Below are 17,228 nucleotides of genomic sequence, written 5' to 3'. Positions count from 1 at the left end.
CTCGTGCTGCTTGATGTCGATAGCCTCTGACGACATCTCTCATCCTGCCCTGCGTGCACCTCACTGCGCTTTATCCTCTGCGAAACATGCGAAGGTCATCGGTCCTACTCCCTGTGTGCACACGCTTCCTCAAGCATCAGTCATCTGCACACGATTTGTTGCGAGAGAAGCGGCTCTTACCGACGTCCAGCCCCATGTCCTCGCATTCTAAGCCTTCCACGCCAGCTGACTACGTCGTAGAAGGGCCGCAGCGCAGCAAGTCCATCCTAGTTCAAAGATCCTTTAGCGGCTTCAAGGCGGTGAAGGCTTCCTTTCATATCGCCACCATTCAATCCAGCCTATCGTTAGTGTCAATCAAGTCGTAAGACTGCTTGGATTGGCTGCCTTCATAGTTGATCAGATTCAGAGGCCTTGCCCACACATTCGCTGGCCCTCACTCAATCACGAAGTGTACGACATCTGAAAAAGCGTAGACCTCGATTATGGGTACATTTTCCATGGTCATTCAAGAAGAAGGCGTGCGTGCCACAGCCTGAGGTAGCCGTTGTAGAACCACATCCCAAAATTGCCAAATAAGGATCGAAAACGGTTCGACTTTTGACCCCGCGGTGGGTCTGGGGAAGAGGATCCGATGCCGACAGATCTTCTCCCCGCGCCCAGACTGAGGCGGCCGGCACCGCCAAGTGCTCGACACCGGCCACCCCAGACACTGGCGGGACCTCGACCCCGGCGCCGCCCCCCACAGGGGCCGCCTCCGCACACCCTCGCGGGTGTGGAGGGACGATGACGAGCGACACGAAAGCGCGCCGCCCACGCCTTTGACGACCCCGCCTCGGGGCAAAATTTACGGGGCGCTGGCTGGTGCGCGGCACCACCGGCGGCAGCGTTCGTTGGAGCGAGCCAGGAGCGAGCGGTGCGGCGGATGATGTAGAAATGCAATTCGGGGTGGCGGCCCGCGCTAACATAACCGGAGATGTCGCGGGGATATATAAGCGCGTTCCTCGCGCGCCGGCTGCTCACCCGCCTCCCCCTCCCCCTCCCTCCCCCAACGCTTCACATCACTCTATAGACTTATCATGGCCGGATACCCCGAAAACCCGCTGTTCTTCGGGCTGGACCTGTCGACGCAGCAGCTCAAGGGCGTCCTGATCTCCCAGGATGCCTGCGTCGTGCACGAATCATGCGTCCACTTTGAATCCGACCTTGCCCACTACGGCACCGTAAAGGGTGCCATACCGGGGCCAAACGGCGAGGCTACTTCCCCCGTCGCGATGTGGCTCGAGGCGTACGATCTCCTCTTGACCCGCATGCGCGCCGCCGGCGTCGACTTTGGCTCCATCGTCGCCATCTCTGGGTCTGGTCAGGTGTGTACTTGTTTTACACACTTCTCTTACCTTTTTGCTGACGAATTGGTAGCAACACGGCTCCGTGTACTGGTCTGCCGACGGCGAAAAGCTGCTCAGCACGCTCGACGCCGCCAAGCCGCTGACCCAGCTCGCTCCCGGCGCTTTCGCATGGCAGCGGGCTCCCATCTGGCAGGACTCCTCGACGACTCGCGAATGCCGCGAGCTCGAGGAAGCCGCCGGTGGTGCTCAACAGCTCGCTGACTTGACGGGTAGCCGCGGATACGAGCGCTTTACTGGCCCTCAGATCAAGAAGGTTCGTATCTAACTAGATCGTGTTTTTCCTCCAGCTAATTCATCCCCTCAGCTTCGCCGCGTAGACCCCGCTACCTACGCCGCCAGTGCCCGCATCTCTCTTGTCTCCTCGTTCATGCACTCGGTGTTCTTGGGCCACATCGGCCCCATCGAGATCTCGGACGCGAGCGGCATGAACCTCATGAACGTCCTCACCTGCAAGTGGGAGGACAAGCTGCTCGAAGCTGCCGGCGGTCCCGAGCTCCGCGCGAAGCTCGGCCCCGAGCCCGTCCCAGGCGGTACGACCCTCGGCAAGATTGACCGCTACTGGGTCGAGCGCTGGGGATTCAACCCCGAGTGCATCATCGCGCCCACCACGGGCGACAACCCCGCGACCGTCATCGGCCTCTCCGCCCCCGGTGACGCCATCCTCTCCCTCGGCACCTCGACGACGTTCCTGCTCTCCATCCCGCCGTCGGATACGCCGCCCAAGCGCTTCACGACCTCGCACATCCTCACGCACCCCACCACGCTCGACTCGCACATCGCGATGTTATGCTACAAGAACGGCGGGCTCGCGCGCGAGCAGGTGCGCGATCGCGCGGCGGAGGCGGACTGGGCGAAGTACAACCAGCTTGTCGAGGCGCGGCCCGCGGGCAATAACGGCGATTTCGGCTTCTACTTCCCCCTCCCCGAGATCATCCCGCCCAACGTGCTCGGCGAGTTCTTCTACCACCTTGCGCCGGGCGCGTCGCACCCGGAGCCCGTAGAGTCGATCGCACGCGAGGCCGCACCCCGCGCCGTCGTCGAGTCCCAGTTCCTCTCCATCCTTTCCCGCATCGCCGCCATCCTTCCCGCGAACGCGCCACCCCTCCAGCGCCTCGTCATCTCCGGCGGCTCGTCCGCGAACCCGGTCATCCGGCAGCTCGCTGCCGACGTGTTCGGGATGAAGGTGTACGTGTCGTCGACGAAGGAGGCTGCAGCCCTCGGCGCGTCTCTGCTCGCCAAGTACGCGTGGTGGAAGGGCCTCAACGAGGGCGAGGGCACGTTCGAGGAGATGAGCGGTGGTGAGGTGCCGGGCATGAAGTGCGTCGCGGAGCCGAACCAGGAGACGCACAAGGTGTACACGAACCTTGTGGATGCCTACCGCTGGTGCGAGGCCGACGTCGTGCGCAAGGGCACGATCCCGGCATGAACGATACGGTCTACGCTGTTTGCTTTGCTTCATCCATCTCACCTTCTTCCTTCCTTTCACACATAGATGCGCATCTGCTATTACTACTTATCATCTGGGTTCGCTAATGGACGACTAACACATCACCACACTACCACCACATTGTATCCCTGCTGCTATCCTTTGTACTCCTCGCATCCCCCTTCGCATCCTTGCTTCACTACCCTCCGCATCTACGCTTTACATCCTAGTACTTACCCCGGGCCTATTGGCTATGGTGAACCCCTGTACTAATCCTTGCTACTCGGTACTGACAGTACCTACTGACCCCGGGCCTCACGGCTTTGGTGACAATGAAATGTTTATAACTGCAGCTTCGTCTGATCCTTCGAACTCAAGTCACAAACCATCAGGCATCGTTCTGGACTTGTTTGCTGGCTTGCAGCGCGATCTCGATGGCCCCCTTGACTTCACCGTCGCCCGTCCGTATACCTTTCCTTCCTGCTCACACTCATCTTTCGACGATAAATATGCCATTGAAATAACAGAACTTTAGACACCATATATGCGAGACAAGATACCAGTAATGTCTACACAAAGCCAGACAGCGTCGACCGACTTGGAACATAAACAAGAGAGATGAAGGAGAAAATTGTGCATAGGAGGGCATGGAGAGAGCATCGAGGTGCTAGGGAAGCTTGTACTTGCAGTTGTTAGAAAACAGTGTACGATGAAGGCACGACGCAAACACGAAGTAAGGCGTACGGTACCAGTGCAGGTGCACGGGACGGATGCGTTATACGGCGCGAGAAGCGTATGTATGCAGGGAGTTCGGAATTGAGGGAAGGTCCATTGGGTTGCGCAAAACGTGTGTGGTTGGAAGTCCAGAGGGTGCAGAGCATTGATAACAAGGTGACGCAAAGGCAGGGTCCAGGAGATCGAGAACGCGGTAGTACAGGGGAAAGGGTATAGGCAACACCTGATCGTCTAAAGATCGTACATGCAAATTGTCGATTTGGAGGAGTAAGGAAAAGACGCGGTAATATGGGTTGGCAGGATTGGAAGGCAGGGGCAAGGACAGGAGCAGAAGAAAGCGTCGAGGAAACGCAGGGCGGAAGGGCATCTAAACCGCCAGCCTCGGCGCCCTGCTCCTCTCAAACTCCCTATTCCGCTGCCTCTGCATCCGCACCTGCTCCATCATCTGCCTTCCCACCGGCGACATCTCCGACGACGACGCCGGGGACGCAGGCTCGACGACGGGCGCCCGGAACGCCGCGGGCGTCACCGCCGCGCGATGCAGCGAGTAGCGCATCGGCGTCGAGGGGAGCTCGGCTTGGACGGATAGGCCACCCTGCGCGCCCAAGCCGGACCCGAGACCCATTGTGGCCTTTTTGGTCGGCGAGACGGGGATACCGCTGGGGCTCATGGGGATGCCACTGCTGGTCTTCCTCTTGGTCGGTGAGGCCGGGACCGCGTTCTCGGAGTAGAAGGGCGCGTTCTCCTTGGAGGCCTTCTTGGGAGAGCCGGCCTTCTTCGGCGAGCCGGGTGCGGTGGAGCGCTTCTTGGGCGAGGAGGGGATGGCGCGGATGGTCATGTCGTTCTCGGCGGGCGTCTCCTTAAGCTCAGGAAGGGCAGTCGTGGACTGAGTGAAGACTTTCTTGGACTCAGCGAGGGTGGTCTTTGACTCGGTAAAGGTCTTTTTGGACTCGACGGCCGCCTTCTTGACCTTAGCCGGCTGCCCATTCTCGCACTCGCCGAGGTCACGGCGCGGCGGCCGCTCGACGAGGACGCAGTCCACAAGGCTCGTGTTCGACAGGACGTCGGAGGCGATGGAGCTGATGCGCTGGGCAGGACGACGACGCTCGGGGATACGCGTGAAGGCCTCCGAGGAGCGGCGGGAGGAGCGGTCGGTGGAGTCGGACGCAGCACGACGGTCTGCGCCAGGGATGCGAGACTCAGGAGCACGGTACTCGAGCCCACCAGGGCGACGCTTGGAGTCGGCCGAACGACGCTCAGAGGAGACGCGGCGCTCACGCTCATGAGAGACACGACGCTCACGCTCCGAAGAAACACGCCGCTCGCGCTGAGCAGCGCTGCCCCTTTCCGTGAGCGGCCTCGGGCGCGAAACATGGTCCCGTCCCGAGTGCGACTTGCGCCTGCGATCCCTCGGTCCGCGCGGAATGCGCGACTGGTTCGGCGTCGCGTCCATCTCATGCCCGGGCGTCGGTGCAGTGACAATGACCTTCGTCGGCGCGTTCAGGATGACCTTAACCTTCTGCGCCTTGGCCACATGCGGCTCCTCCGAGTCCATGGTCGTGTTGCCTAGTGAGCTCGCCGTCTGCGTGCGGTGGCGGTCCTGCCCGGGCGTCGTCGGGCGATCGACGCTAGCGTGCTTGCCGTGCGCGTTTGCAGCGCCAAGGTACGTCTTGTCCGAGCCCGACGATTTGCCCGAGGAGTGCGTGCGGTGGCGCGAGTGGGAACGCGAGCGCGAGCGGGAGTGTGCGCGCTTGAAGAAGTCGGTAATCGCGTTGGTGTTGCTGTGGGTATCGTCGGAGTTGGGTGTCGCGAAGCGTTTCGAGAAGGAAGAGATGGAAGTGTGCGTGCGGCCTTTGCGGCTCGTTGGGCGCGCTTCCTCGTGGCCGTCATCGGAGGGCGAGCTGAAGTAACTGGGCAGCTGCGGGAGGCCCTTATCATTGCCTTTGGCCGAGTTGGCAGCGTCCAGGGTCTGAGACCTGCGCTTCTCAGTGATGAAGCCAAAAATCTGGGAGGCGCGCTGAGGGGTCTTGGGGTCCGCGTTCTGGTAGGGGCTGTGGTCATCAACGGAGGGAGCGCCTGACGCGCTCGCCTCAACGGCCATAGAGTTGATAGTCGGGTACGTTTCGGTCGTGGTCATCGACGTATCGTTGCTACGGTTGTAGTATGCGGAGATGTTAAAGGAGGGCTCGTCGGAGAAAGAGTGAGGTCGTGAATGATCGTCGGGGACACGGAACTTGGGGTCCGGGAAGCGGAAGTCGGGGTTGATGGGCGTCTGAAGCTCGGGGGACGATGCGGCACTAGTAGGGGAGTCTGCACGCTCACTAAAGGACATTCGTCAGCATATAGTTGGGGTAATTTGAGTTGCACCTACCCAAGGTAGCGCTCTGCCCAGGAAATGTCACCCTCCCTCGACTTGTTCTCGCCGCCCATCTCATCGCCCAGAAGCTGCCGCAGCGTGGAGCCGCTCCGCCGAACCTGTGCACGCTCGCCCGAATGAACCTTCTCCGGGGAACCTTCAGAGAAAGCCTTGTTCGAGATCTGGCCGTGCTCGTCGTAAAGATCGAGCAGACTGTTGATGGAGGGATCAGAGCGGAGGCGCAAAAGGCGGTTCTTCTTGTCGGGGCTGTCGTTCTCGGGCTTGAGCTCGCGGTTGTCGCGCAGGACGGTAGCGACGTCGGTGGATGCGGAACGGGTGCGAGTGTGGACCTTGACGGAGTACGTGCTGCGTTGCGAGGCTACGCTGGAGATGCTGGCAGAGGAGGCTGCGGGCGGGGCGATGACGTTGTTAATGGGATGCGCTGTTCGCTGTCAGTCATTGACATGGGAAGTACGCAGGAAGTACTCACGGATAGGCGGGAGCGATGCATAATCCAACTCACTGACCACTTCAAAGCGACGAGAGGACGAGCGGAGAAGGCGGCTGGCGACAGCCTCCTGCTCGCTGTCCTCGTCGTTCCCCTCCGCGATGGGCGTCAAGGTCACCGCTGGCTGTTCTTCCACGCTGGGCGTCGGCGGGACATCCTCGTTGCTGTTCGTGTCGTGTTTGCTGTTTTTCTTGCTTTTCTTGCTGAAGAGGCGTTTGAGGAAACCCATGGTGTCGGTCGTCGCGCGGCGAGAACGGCGTGGTTCAGGAGGAAATGGAAACCGAACTTTGACCTGGGAAAGTCACGTGGATGAGAAGTTCCCGCGCTCCGGTCACGTTGCCGCGACAACCCGGTCCGTTGCGCCGCGCCACCGACGACCGGCCATGTTCATTTGGCGGGAATTCGGAAAACAATTACGACCTGACTCTTACGGCCATGACCTCCCTCACGAGCCTGAGGATGATGAACACGGAGCTCATTGAGAACACGGGGAGCACTACGCGCGATTTCCTCATGCTTGAACGGAATATTCTTTCTCACTTGAAGCTCGCCGTCCTCCTCGCCTTGGTCTCTTGGTCTGTCCTCCTGCATGCACGTCTCGTACCCCTCGGAGGAACAGGAGACTACAAGCCGGATACAAGTCACCACGACGCGCGCTCACTTGCCCTGGGCTCGGTGCAGTTCCTTGCCGCGCTCCTGACTATCGTCGCAGGGGGCATCGAGTTCCACAAAGGCTACCAAGACTTGCGGAATACACGACCATTTCTCGAGGCCCCCAAGTGCGTAGTATACCGCTTTTACCCGTATGCTGAACCTTATATGGCTTAGGATGCACTTATGCATCATTCTCATACCTGCCACCGTCGTCTTTGCGACATGCATAGCCTTGCTTGTGGATGACGACCTGCTCTGAGGTACGACATCGAGAACACAACCCATTCAAACTCAGCTCATGTCTATATAGGTCTTTTCGTCCATGTAAATTATCGTAAAATCGCCTTCACTAGTCCAGTCTTACGTCTACTCGTGGACCGTCGCACATGTCATGTTGTCGTGCTATTTTGCACTGCTTTGTACACACATACCCTATATCAGCCATGCAGGCCATAATACAAACACACTGGATCACCGACGCTCACGGAGGCTGCAGGGTTACGATGGCTGGCTTGTTCAGCCCCTTACAAGCACTCCGATATTCTCCAGTTCGCGAATCGCTACTAGTACTGATGAGAGTCAAACTTGGCGCGAAAGAAAACTTAAGAGCAGCTGCGGCTTCAAGGGCATGCAATTCGTTCCATCGTCAAAGTCACGTCTCGTGTACGGAGATGCAACGACAGTACGCGTCCATTGTGGCGTAGCACATAACTTAGACTATTATCGTACAAGGTAGACGTGCATGCAAGCGCTGTATATCTATGAGATAGCTCGGCAATGCATTCACATTCACGCGGGTTGCCGCACGACGTTGTATATATTAAAGCTCAAGCTTCGAAAGGGATCAGTGGCATATCTCGAGTGGAAGTTGAACAATGCTCACCAGAAGACAAAGATGAATGCGCCGTAGATGGCGAGAAGCAACGAGCCCAAGCGCAGTGTCGGGTTCGCGTCCTCGTCGTTGCGCGAGATCTACGCAGGTTCATCAGCACTCTGGAACGTACGCAAAGCCCAAGGTCTACACTACCCACCTTCCAGTAGAACAACCCCGGCAAGATGAAAGAAATCGTCGTCGACCCCGTCGAGCCCACAAAAGACAACACCATCTGCAAATCATCCACCGCATACGCAATCACAAACCCGCTCGCAATAATCGCCGTCGTCAGCACCGCATGCTTAAGCGGCGTCATCTCGCCCCCCGCGTGGTCCGGGTCCTCCTCATCTCCCTCGCCCTCCTCTCCGACCGCCTTCACCGGCGCATGCTCGCCCGCGTGGAACACCTTATCCAAGCAGTTCCTGCACGGGTGCACCTGCAGCGGGTACGAGAAGAGCACCATGATGACGATCGCGAGCTGCCCGACAGCGACGAAAAGGGAGGTGGAGGGGTACATCGCGATGATGTTCGCGCCGACGTTGGAGCCGAAGGTGAGGTAGCCGAAAATGGCGATGATCTCGTAGGTGAGGACGGCGGCGCCGATGGAGGAGCCGACGACGATGTTCATGCGCGGCTGGCTGTTCGTGGTGAGCTCGTTGTAGAGGGGGAAGAGCTGTGTGATTTGGTGAGAAGGGGACATTGCACGCATGAGAGGCAAACGTACGTTCTGCGCGCAAGTAAAGGCGAAGACCTGCACAGGGAAGGTGGAGACGAAGCTCGGCGTGAAGTGTATTAGCGAGACGTCGCCCTTGGGTGGCATATCCTCGAGCGGCTTGAAGTATACAGTGATGACGATGACCACGAGGTAAGCTGCGCGGTGGTTGAGCGGTGATACTTCCCATAAACAGATATAACCCACCAACTGAGAACAGCGCGATATAGCTCGTATGCCGCAAGCTATCCAGATGGCGCAGGAAGGCCAGGGGCACTAGGACAATCATGAACAGCGTAATCCAATTCCTGCCAGACAATGCCCACAGCGGCGGCTCCGTATCCGAGATGTCATGGTACAGAGACGCGACGACCTTGGGCATGAGGCCCTTAACAATGATGAGGTAGCTGCGTGAGGAGATGAGTAGTGAGATGGCGTGCTTTGCATGAAGAGCTGATGAGGCGCGCACCTGACGGAGACACCGAAGCACTTGATAGCGATGGCAGCGTCGAAGAAGACGGCTGCGCGGGGGAAGGTCATCTGCGCGACGGCGAAGAAGGAGGAGCGCCGGTGAGGTGTCTTGGTGGCGCAGAGGGAGAGGAGGTAGAGGCCGAAGGCGGCGACTGAGCCAGAGAAGATACAGGTGATAATGCCTGGTATAATTCCAGCAGAGGCCATGGCCTATGGCAGGGGAGGTGAGCAGGTTATGAGGGATGTACGAGGGTGTTATTGCGCACCAAGGGGAAGGTGAGCATGCCTGGTCATCGCTGGTCAGCAACTAGAGGGGTATACTGGACTGTAACCCACATACCACTACCGATGATCGTGTTCGAGAGGTTGCTCACACAGCTGACGAGCGTCGCATGCCCTTGCCGCTTGGCAGGCGCCTGTGGCGCGCCACCGAGCAGCGCATCCGACTCGCCCGTCCCCGCGCCCTCGCCGCGGGGGTCGTGCTGTGAGCCACTCGCGCCGTACGTCTGCACCATCTCTTCCGAATCGTCTGGTTCAGACTCCGTTAGATGAAAGCGGGAGGCAGCGTCCGTGTCTGAGTCAGCGCGTGGCAGAGGAAGGAGAGAATAGCCGGATTCGGGCTTTGGGCGGTAAGATAACAGCCAGTGGAAGATGCCGAGGCGAGGGGCGGCCACTGTAGAGTGTTATATACGTGGCGAGAGAGGTCGCCTCGTTGCTGGTGGCCGTGTAGGGTGTGGGGAGATGCGAGGCGGGGTGCTCGACGTCGTGGGGGACGATGGCGGATGGTTGCTACAATGATCCGGGTGGCGCGGGACGGGCGGAGCTTGCCGATACGTAAGTTGCAAGGAGCATGCCCAGCTCTTCAGTAATCTTCGCCGCTCTGCGCTCCTTATACGAGGGAACTACAAGGGAAGAGAGGAGGAAACGATACAGGGGGTGGAAAATCGAGCGGCTGCAAATGCGAGCCGTCTCTTCGCTACAGTGGCACAAATAGAAGCAAATACGCCGGTGCGTGTTCAAGTTCAGCTGGCCAAGGCAAAGCGATCGTCCAACTGCCCACCGGCTCCCTCGGCCCATCTTGAGAGTATGCAAAGGATGGGCGAACGCCAGCAGCGATGAAGATGGGAGGAAGAGAGAGATTGCGTTCCTACGGTTGACGCAGCTGAAGAAGCCCATTGAATGTGTCTAGAACCTACTCTGCATAATAGACAAGCTGCGGTCTGAAGATCGCTGGAATGTGAACGCCCTCAAACGTGCATCGATTCAGTAATGTGAGTAGGTGCGAAGGGAGATACAGAAGACGATAGTGGATGCAGACCAAGGGTAGCCATACGTCGACGGCTACTTAGCTCTTTGTCTTCGGAGGCCCAAAGAAATTCATGATCTTCCCCTGCTGCCCCTTCCCCTTCGCTGGCGCCTTCTTCGGCTTCGGCTTGTCCTCCTTGGGTTTCTCCTTGGTCTCTTTTGTCGGCTTCTCCTCTTTGACCTCCTTCGCCTTCGACTTCTTCGGTGGTCCTGTCTTCTCGACCTCCACGACGTCTTCCTCTCCCGACGTTTCCTGCGCCTTCGCTTTTGCCTTGCCCTTGCCTTTCGGTTGGGGCTTCTCTGCTTCTGACGCAGGCTCCCCTTCATCCTCGGATACGGACTCGTAAGACGAGTAGTCTTCTTTGACTGCAACAGGCGCGTCAGCAATGGAATGCGTCCTTATAAGACCTAACACCCACCCATATACCCCTTCGCATCCACCGTCGAACGCGAGCGCATTACACGCCGCTTCTTTAGCCCATTGCGCCCGAGCGGTATATCCTTCTTCGACTTGCGCTTCTTCCGCGTCGTCTTGTCCAGCGCATGTCCCATGTCGACGTCCGACTCGTCATCCTCATCCTCTCGGGCGAGCAAGTCATCGTCAGGCTCGGACTGCGCGGGCTCGGAGTCGGGAACATGCGGCGGGGGCGTGGTGTCTGCTTCGTCCGAGTCCTCATCGACGTCGATGGCGCGGGCTTTGCCTTTTTGCAGGCGGCTGACGCGGATGACTTCGTCTGAGGGAAAGTAACATCAGCAAAGTGCGCAGTGACAACGAAAGTCTGTAGAAAGCGAAAACATGTACGAGACAAGCGCAAAAACAATGAAAACACACCATCATCAATATCCATCATCTTCTCCAATTCCCGCTTGCGCTCATCGTCCGAGTCCACCACATTCTTTCGTCTTGAGGGCTTCGTCGGGGCCTCATCCTCATCTTCCTCGTCCGAGTCCAGCACACGACGGTTGCGCAGACGGCCACCTTGTGGTCTCGGCGCCGCTGCCTCAGAGTTGGAGGTCTTTGCCTCCTTCTCCGCATCCGCCCTCGCCTGCCTCTCTTTCTCCGACTTCTCCTGCGCCTCTTTCACCTTATCCGCCAACTTTTTCTTGCCCCTCGGCGGGCCGACCTTCGTCGAGTTCTGCCCATCCTTGGAGGACGAGGCAGAGGGTTTGGCGGCGTCGCTGTCATCGTCAGACACTTTCATGGCGTTGGACTTGCGTTTTGTGCCGCGCTGTGAAGTAGTAAGTAAGTTATCGCGCGTGGTGAACTGAAAGAGACAGACCTTGACCTCAGCAGCCATCGCCTTATTCGACTTCCTCTTGCCGTCCTCGGAGTCTGACTCCTCCTCCTCCTCCTCCCTCGCTGCAGCCTTCTCCTCGTCTGCCCTCTTTGAGTCCGACTTCAGCACTGTCGGCTCGGCCTTCTTGACCGCTGGCTCAGCTGCCTTCTTCGCTGCAGGTTCAGCTGCCTTCTTCGCTGCAGGCTCAGCTGCCTTCTTCCCTGCCGGCTCAGCCGTCTTCTTCACCCCAGGCTCCTTCGCCTTCTTCCCCGCCCCCGCCGGCGCCGCGAAGAAGTTCACCTTCTTCGGTTTGCTCTCCTCCTTGGGTTCCTCAGCCTTCTTCTTGTCGTCGGTGTCCGCCCGCTTCTTGAACTCGATCTTCCCGCTGGGCTTGGGCTTCGCCTTGTCGTCCTTCGAGGGGTTCGCTTTGTCGTCCTTGGATGAGCTCGCATCCGCCTTCTTCCCCTCATCCTTCTTCTCGTCCTCCTTCGCCTTCAGCTTAGGCTTCAACCCTGGTGCGGAGCGCGCGTTGGCCTTGGATTTGGCTGGTGCGACGGCGGGGGTGTCTTTGATGGGTGGGGCCTGCAGGAAGAGGTCAGCATAATCAGAACAAGGGAGAAGGAAGCCGGGCGTGTGGAGAGGAACATATTGCAGTACATGACAGTAGTAGGTATGAGGAATGAGTGTCGATTATGGGTATGGAAGAGGGAATGTGATGATGCGTATACGCACATCCTTCACGGCCTGGCTGATAATCCTGCCAACGGACTCGGCGAATGCGTGATCCTTCTCCGCGTCGATCTTGCGCACGACTTCCGCGGTGGGTGTGGTGAGAAGGCCTGCGTCCTGTGATGGGGCATGAGCACGAATGGTCCCTCGCGCGCGAAGCACAGAGCACGAGGAGAACGCACATGAATCGCCGCCGGAGACAAACTATACACATGCACGGCCTGTACGCGCACAAATTGCCTCTTCACTTCTACACAAACAATCCATTCTCGTCAGCCACCACATCTCATGCAACTCAGCGGGGCTCGCGCACCTTCCAAATCCCCTTCCCTCGCCAGTATCATGGCGAACTCCTCCGCGTCCTCAGCGTCGTCGTCGCTAAAGCCATCGTCTTCTTGCTCCTCTGGTGTGTCGATGTCCATAGTATCGTCGTACTCTGACTTCCGGACGCGCGCGATCGGGCCACTGACGAGGTAGGTTGCCACGGGTGTGGTGGGGTACTTGGCGCCGTCGGCGTGGTAGCGGGCGAGTTCACTAGCAAAACGCATGTCAGACCAGTTTGAGAGCAGATATGCGCATAACCCACTTCTTCGCCGCATTAACATGAATGCTCAGCGCGCGGCTGAGGGATCGGTAGGTGACCTGGACTTCGGTGTGAACAGATGCGATGAAGGCAAGGTCAAAGTACGGACTATATTCTTCTGCGTATACAGCTGTTTCGTAATGTAGTCCGCTGCCTTGGACTGAGAAGCCATGATTTGGGGCGGAATGAGGAGGTGAAGGTCGGCGTTGACTCTTGACGCGTAGCGTGACGTGCCATTAGCGCGCTTCTGCACGTGATAGTGATGGTAACGCGAGGGTGTCACGCATGTTGAACTTGAACTCGACCCTGAAAGGATTCATCAGCGCTTCTTTGAGTGCTTTCTCCTTGCTGCTTCAGCCTGCTTTTGTGTCAATGAATTTTTGATCCTCAATACTGCCTCCCCTCGTGCCGATCTGTACCATGACTTCGCCTCACTATCCCTCGCCCTCGAATAAAGGTTACCACGCAAGTCTGGCGATCTTTCCGGTCATCGGTTATTGCAGCTGAAGTATGTTCGGCACAGTCTCCAGCAGCAGAATTAAGATCCTCTCTGCTCGATTGACCGTGCATGAGATGAGATGGCCAACAATCCCTAATGCACCTTCACGTATTGCTCTACGAGGCTCACTCGACGGGTCAACTCTGCACGCCCTGTATACTCGGCAAATCTCGAAAGCCTGGATCAGTTCGCGCCTAACTCGCGCTTCTATTGCGTTTCCTGGCGAAGCGCCCACTCTCGCCGGACACAAGGTCTATCTGCTGATGTGTTACCGGGCTGATTACCAACCGTCCGGCGAGGTCGAGGTGGCGTGCTATAGGATCGCGTACGTCAATGCAGGGTTCCCGGCGGGCGCTTTTCTCGCTGGGGAGGCTGGCTCGTATGGTCCTCAGGAAACTTACGTCGTCTAGGCATGGGTGAGGACGTTCAGGCCAGGGGGAGAGGACGAATACCACGGTATACGGACGCCGCGCCATGACCAGAAGGGTTGACGGACTTTCTGCACTCGCGAGAAGGAAAATCTGTCGCGGACGGGGAGTTACGAAGGCATCGGGGTGCAGTTATCGCTGCGCGCCAATCATACCCGGACATGATGCTCGGAACAAGCGTAAAGATAGGACGAAAATTCGAGGTGAGGCTCTGTCAACGTGGCGCGGGCTGCGACGAGGACTCCTACTTGTACACACTGCCTGTTGAGCTGCGATTACCTTTGTGCTGTATGTGTGTCCTGAATGGAATGCCTGTACATCTGAAAGGGATCGCCGAGATGCGCTGAACGCGGCGTGGCCTTGTCGCCGAAGCGGGCAAGACCCCTTTACCCAGGCCCCCTGGGACCGAATGCGGCCTGTTTTCCCACATTACATCTTGCTTCAGCTTGTCCTCCTGCCTCCGTGCCGCGCACACTGCCCATGGCCTGATCCCCCGGGAACGCATCCACAGCCCCCGCTGCTCGATCCCAGACCCCGCATAGAGCATACAAACAAGCCACGCACCGTCGCCAGGCCGCCATGTCCGTCGGTGCGTTCTTGTCCCGAACCCTCACCTGTCCGTGCTCACCTGCTGCCCCAGAGGCACTCTGCTCCCAAGCTCAAGCGCAAAGAACGGCGGACGACATGGCCCCCACTGCGACGCTCCTCTCCGCCGCACCCCGCGCGGACATTCCGGCCGCGCCATCGCAAATAATCATCCTTTCGCCACCTCAACATGCCGCAAGGCAGAACGATTCTGCTCAGGGCCCCGGCTCGACAAGGACATCCTCATCGTCTGGCTCCCCGTCCCCAAATGTCGACGGCACGGCTAGCTCCCCGCAACCTTCGCAGACGGAAGGTGTATCCACGATCGCCTCGTCCGGTTCGACATCACCCACCCAAGAGGTGGATCCCCAGATCCTGGAGGCCCTGAAGAGCAAGGATCGGTTATACGTGCTGAAGCAGGCCGAGCTCATAGAGACTCTCATTTGTGAACGAACGTGGGTCGCGGCCGAAGCTGTTCACTCTGTGCTCGCGTGACCGTGCTAACGGCTTTCCCAGCCCTCGCCGCCTCGAACTGAGCGCATCGAGCAGCTACCAGCGCCTGCTCATTCACCGCTGCTCCGCATACTACAAGGTCCAGCCCGACCACGAATCGGGCGCGAAGACCATCCATGTGTCGCTGACACCTGACAGCCGGATGTGCGTCGTTGTTTTCATCACTCGTCGGTGCTCGACTGACGCACGCTTCAGACCTGGCAAGCGCATCGCCGAGCTGGTGCCGGCTGAGCCCGATGTGCAGCCCACGTTCAAAATCATGCGTCGTTCACCGCTTGATCGACGTAAAACACAGTCGCAGGCGGGGTCGACCGCAGGCGAAGAGCCGGACATGTCTGATTTTGGGGACGCTTCGGAGGGGGGAAGTGTGGGCGGGAAGAGCAATACAACAAGCTCGGGCAAGCGACACATGACGATCGAGGAGCGGGAGGCAGCGTATAATGAAGCGCGCACTCGGATCTTTATGGACTTCGAGGAGAAAGAGCGCATGGCGGGCTCGTCCTCGGCCATGTCGAGCTCGGCGTCTGCTAGCGCTGGTTTGGGTAGCAGCCTTGGTGACTACGATGAGTCGGGAGGCTCTCCTCCCACCGAGAGCGACTGGCCCGCCCCTTCTGCGAGCAGAAAGGACGGCAGACGGAACAACTCATCAAGGTCCATGCGGGGCTCATACAACAACGCCGGGAGCTCTCGCAATTCTCGTGCTCCCTCTCCCTCACAGTCTTTCCAGTACGCAACGCTGTACGAGCAGCCAGCGCCCACTGGGTTTGAGGGCCAAGTGCCCCCTTACAACGGAACGCAATACTACCTTCCGTTCCCTACTCAGCAGCACTACCCGCCGACGTATACCTTCTATCCGCCCTACGCACCATATCACCCACCGCCTCCGACGGTAGAGGAGGGGCAGAACGGCGGCGAAACTTTCCATCACCCGCCAGGCCCGTATCCAGCCCCATACCCCTGGCCGCCCGCGCAAGCCCCGGTGGCCCCGCCCCCGCCGATGGGTATGCAACCGTCGCATTCCAGCTCGTCTACCTTGTCGAACGCTGATCATCCGGCGCCGCCCAATCACGCGTATCAACCGCCATATGTGCCCGTGTTCTATCCAAGCATGGCCTTCCCTCAGTACCCTCCGCCCCCGCCCATGGGGGCGCCCGCGATGATGCAACCGCAGCTGTACGAGCCGCCATCGATGAACGGCCACGGCACGAATGGGAGAAGCACTGGCAACTCGTCCAGTACCAGTCGTTCATCGTCTCGCAGCTCACATCACGGCGGCAAGGGTCGCAACACGCGCACCTGGTCGACCTATGGACCCGATGCAAGGGCGCACGGTCCCGGATACAATTGGAATGGGAACAACAGCGACGCGTTCGGGCCTCGTATGTCGGGGATGCGGCGGCAGTCGAGCCACTCGAGCCACGGCAGCTTGGGGCAGAGTAGATCGTCAGATGAGGTCTCGTCGGTAGCTGTAAGTTTCGGGCACTTTACTCTATCGCATAATCGATGATTGAACCCCACACGCGCAGTCGTCCTCCACGTCATCCTCCTCGCGCCGGACGTACACCTCGACGGCGTCCTCGCAGCCGCCGCACCCGCTGCCCGCGCGCCCGGATTGGGCCGTGGGGCTGAAGCCGGAGCCGACCCTGCATGCGACGGGGAACCAGCGCGTGCAGCCAAGGCCCGTGCCCGTCCTGCAGGCGCAGGACTTCCCGCCGCTTACGACGCAGGCGGTCACGCCGGTTGAGCGGCGCGCCCCTGTTGGCGGCGCGTGGGCGAGCCCGTCGTCGACGCGCTCGGTGATCATGCCGGGAAAGCGCGCGGAGGACGAGCGCAACGGCAAGGAGCCGGACGACGGCAGCAACGCGCTCGCAGGAAAAATGGCGGCTGCATCGCTGGATGACGGCGGCAAGGACGGCGGTGCCGCGCCGCCACCATAGAGTGCGTCGCCATCGTAGGGCGCACCGTTGCTTCGTACAGCGCTGGCTGGAGGCGCCTCGGGGCCTCCTCTTCTTGTGTGTGGTTCTTGCTGTTGTCGTTATCCGCCGTGCTGTCGAACATTGTCGTCGTCTTGTGTGCAGTTCCTATTTACAATAGAGTCGGGGTTGTATCATAATTATCTACATCGTGTACGTAGTCAGGTGTAGAATGAGAGCGGGTGTATCTTGAC

At 59.2% G+C, this 17,228-nt stretch overlaps 8 protein-coding genes across 8 annotated transcripts; 3 read left to right on the top strand and 5 right to left on the bottom strand.

The window, feature by feature from the left end:
- Positions 1-351: 351 nt before the first annotated feature.
- Positions 352-1,099, bottom strand: SCHCODRAFT_02227934 (uncharacterized protein). Its single transcript, XM_050342121.1, has one exon. The coding sequence runs from the start codon at positions 963-965 to the stop codon at positions 438-440; it is 528 nt and encodes a 175-aa protein (XP_050201166.1). The 5' UTR covers positions 966-1,099; the 3' UTR covers positions 352-437.
- On the top strand, positions 1,036-3,184 carry SCHCODRAFT_02619054 (actin-like ATPase domain-containing protein). The gene is made up of 3 exons (XM_003033320.2): positions 1,036-1,364; positions 1,417-1,659; positions 1,711-3,184. Exons 1-3 carry the CDS (start codon positions 1,077-1,079, stop codon positions 2,830-2,832), a joined length of 1,653 nt encoding a protein of 550 aa, XP_003033366.1. The 5' UTR covers positions 1,036-1,076; the 3' UTR covers positions 2,833-3,184.
- A 150-nt stretch (positions 3,185-3,334) lies between these two features.
- SCHCODRAFT_02619052 (uncharacterized protein) lies at positions 3,335-4,159 on the bottom strand. The gene has a single exon (XM_050344915.1). It carries the CDS (start codon positions 3,932-3,934, stop codon positions 3,608-3,610), a length of 327 nt encoding a protein of 108 aa, XP_050201165.1. The 5' UTR covers positions 3,935-4,159; the 3' UTR covers positions 3,335-3,607.
- On the bottom strand, positions 3,504-6,681 carry SCHCODRAFT_02619051 (uncharacterized protein). Its single transcript, XM_050344914.1, has 3 exons — positions 6,414-6,681; positions 5,939-6,365; positions 3,504-5,888 (listed from the first exon to the last, which is right to left on the bottom strand). The coding sequence occupies exons 1-3, from the start codon at positions 6,658-6,660 to the stop codon at positions 3,935-3,937; spliced, it is 2,628 nt and encodes an 875-aa protein (XP_050201164.1). The 5' UTR covers positions 6,661-6,681; the 3' UTR covers positions 3,504-3,934.
- A 138-nt stretch (positions 6,682-6,819) lies between these two features.
- On the top strand, positions 6,820-7,565 carry SCHCODRAFT_02619047 (uncharacterized protein). The gene is made up of 3 exons (XM_003033319.3): positions 6,820-7,210; positions 7,260-7,345; positions 7,396-7,565. Exons 1-2 carry the CDS (start codon positions 6,867-6,869, stop codon positions 7,342-7,344), a joined length of 429 nt encoding a protein of 142 aa, XP_003033365.1. The 5' UTR covers positions 6,820-6,866; the 3' UTR covers position 7,345; positions 7,396-7,565.
- Positions 7,566-7,752: 187 nt separating this feature from the next.
- SCHCODRAFT_02619044 (uncharacterized protein) lies at positions 7,753-9,721 on the bottom strand. The gene is made up of 8 exons (XM_003032746.2): positions 9,483-9,721; positions 9,409-9,428; positions 9,141-9,352; positions 8,879-9,078; positions 8,684-8,829; positions 8,117-8,632; positions 7,969-8,057; positions 7,753-7,917 (listed from the first exon to the last, which is right to left on the bottom strand). Exons 1-8 carry the CDS (start codon positions 9,655-9,657, stop codon positions 7,875-7,877), a joined length of 1,401 nt encoding a protein of 466 aa, XP_003032792.2. The 5' UTR covers positions 9,658-9,721; the 3' UTR covers positions 7,753-7,874.
- Positions 9,722-10,309: 588 nt separating this feature from the next.
- Positions 10,310-13,236, bottom strand: SCHCODRAFT_02619041 (uncharacterized protein). The gene is made up of 9 exons (XM_003032745.2): positions 13,146-13,236; positions 13,040-13,095; positions 12,767-12,987; positions 12,636-12,703; positions 12,457-12,570; positions 11,728-12,306; positions 11,280-11,676; positions 10,867-11,181; positions 10,310-10,813 (listed from the first exon to the last, which is right to left on the bottom strand). Exons 1-9 carry the CDS (start codon positions 13,206-13,208, stop codon positions 10,488-10,490), a joined length of 2,139 nt encoding a protein of 712 aa, XP_003032791.1. The 5' UTR covers positions 13,209-13,236; the 3' UTR covers positions 10,310-10,487.
- Positions 13,237-14,397: 1,161 nt separating this feature from the next.
- Positions 14,398-17,227, top strand: SCHCODRAFT_02619036 (uncharacterized protein). Its single transcript, XM_003033318.2, has 5 exons — positions 14,398-14,552; positions 14,604-15,003; positions 15,065-15,205; positions 15,257-16,529; positions 16,588-17,227. Exons 1-5 carry the CDS (start codon positions 14,543-14,545, stop codon positions 16,996-16,998), a joined length of 2,235 nt encoding a protein of 744 aa, XP_003033364.1. The 5' UTR covers positions 14,398-14,542; the 3' UTR covers positions 16,999-17,227.
- Position 17,228: the final 1 nt, after the last annotated feature.

Source organism: Schizophyllum commune (genome assembly GCF_000143185.2).
Source record: "Schizophyllum commune H4-8 unplaced genomic scaffold SCHCOscaffold_4, whole genome shotgun sequence".
In the NCBI taxonomy this organism is placed as follows: domain Eukaryota; kingdom Fungi; phylum Basidiomycota; class Agaricomycetes; order Agaricales; family Schizophyllaceae; genus Schizophyllum; species Schizophyllum commune.
Note: the sequence above shows the minus strand (reverse complement) of the source record. Positions and strands in the feature narration are given on the sequence as shown.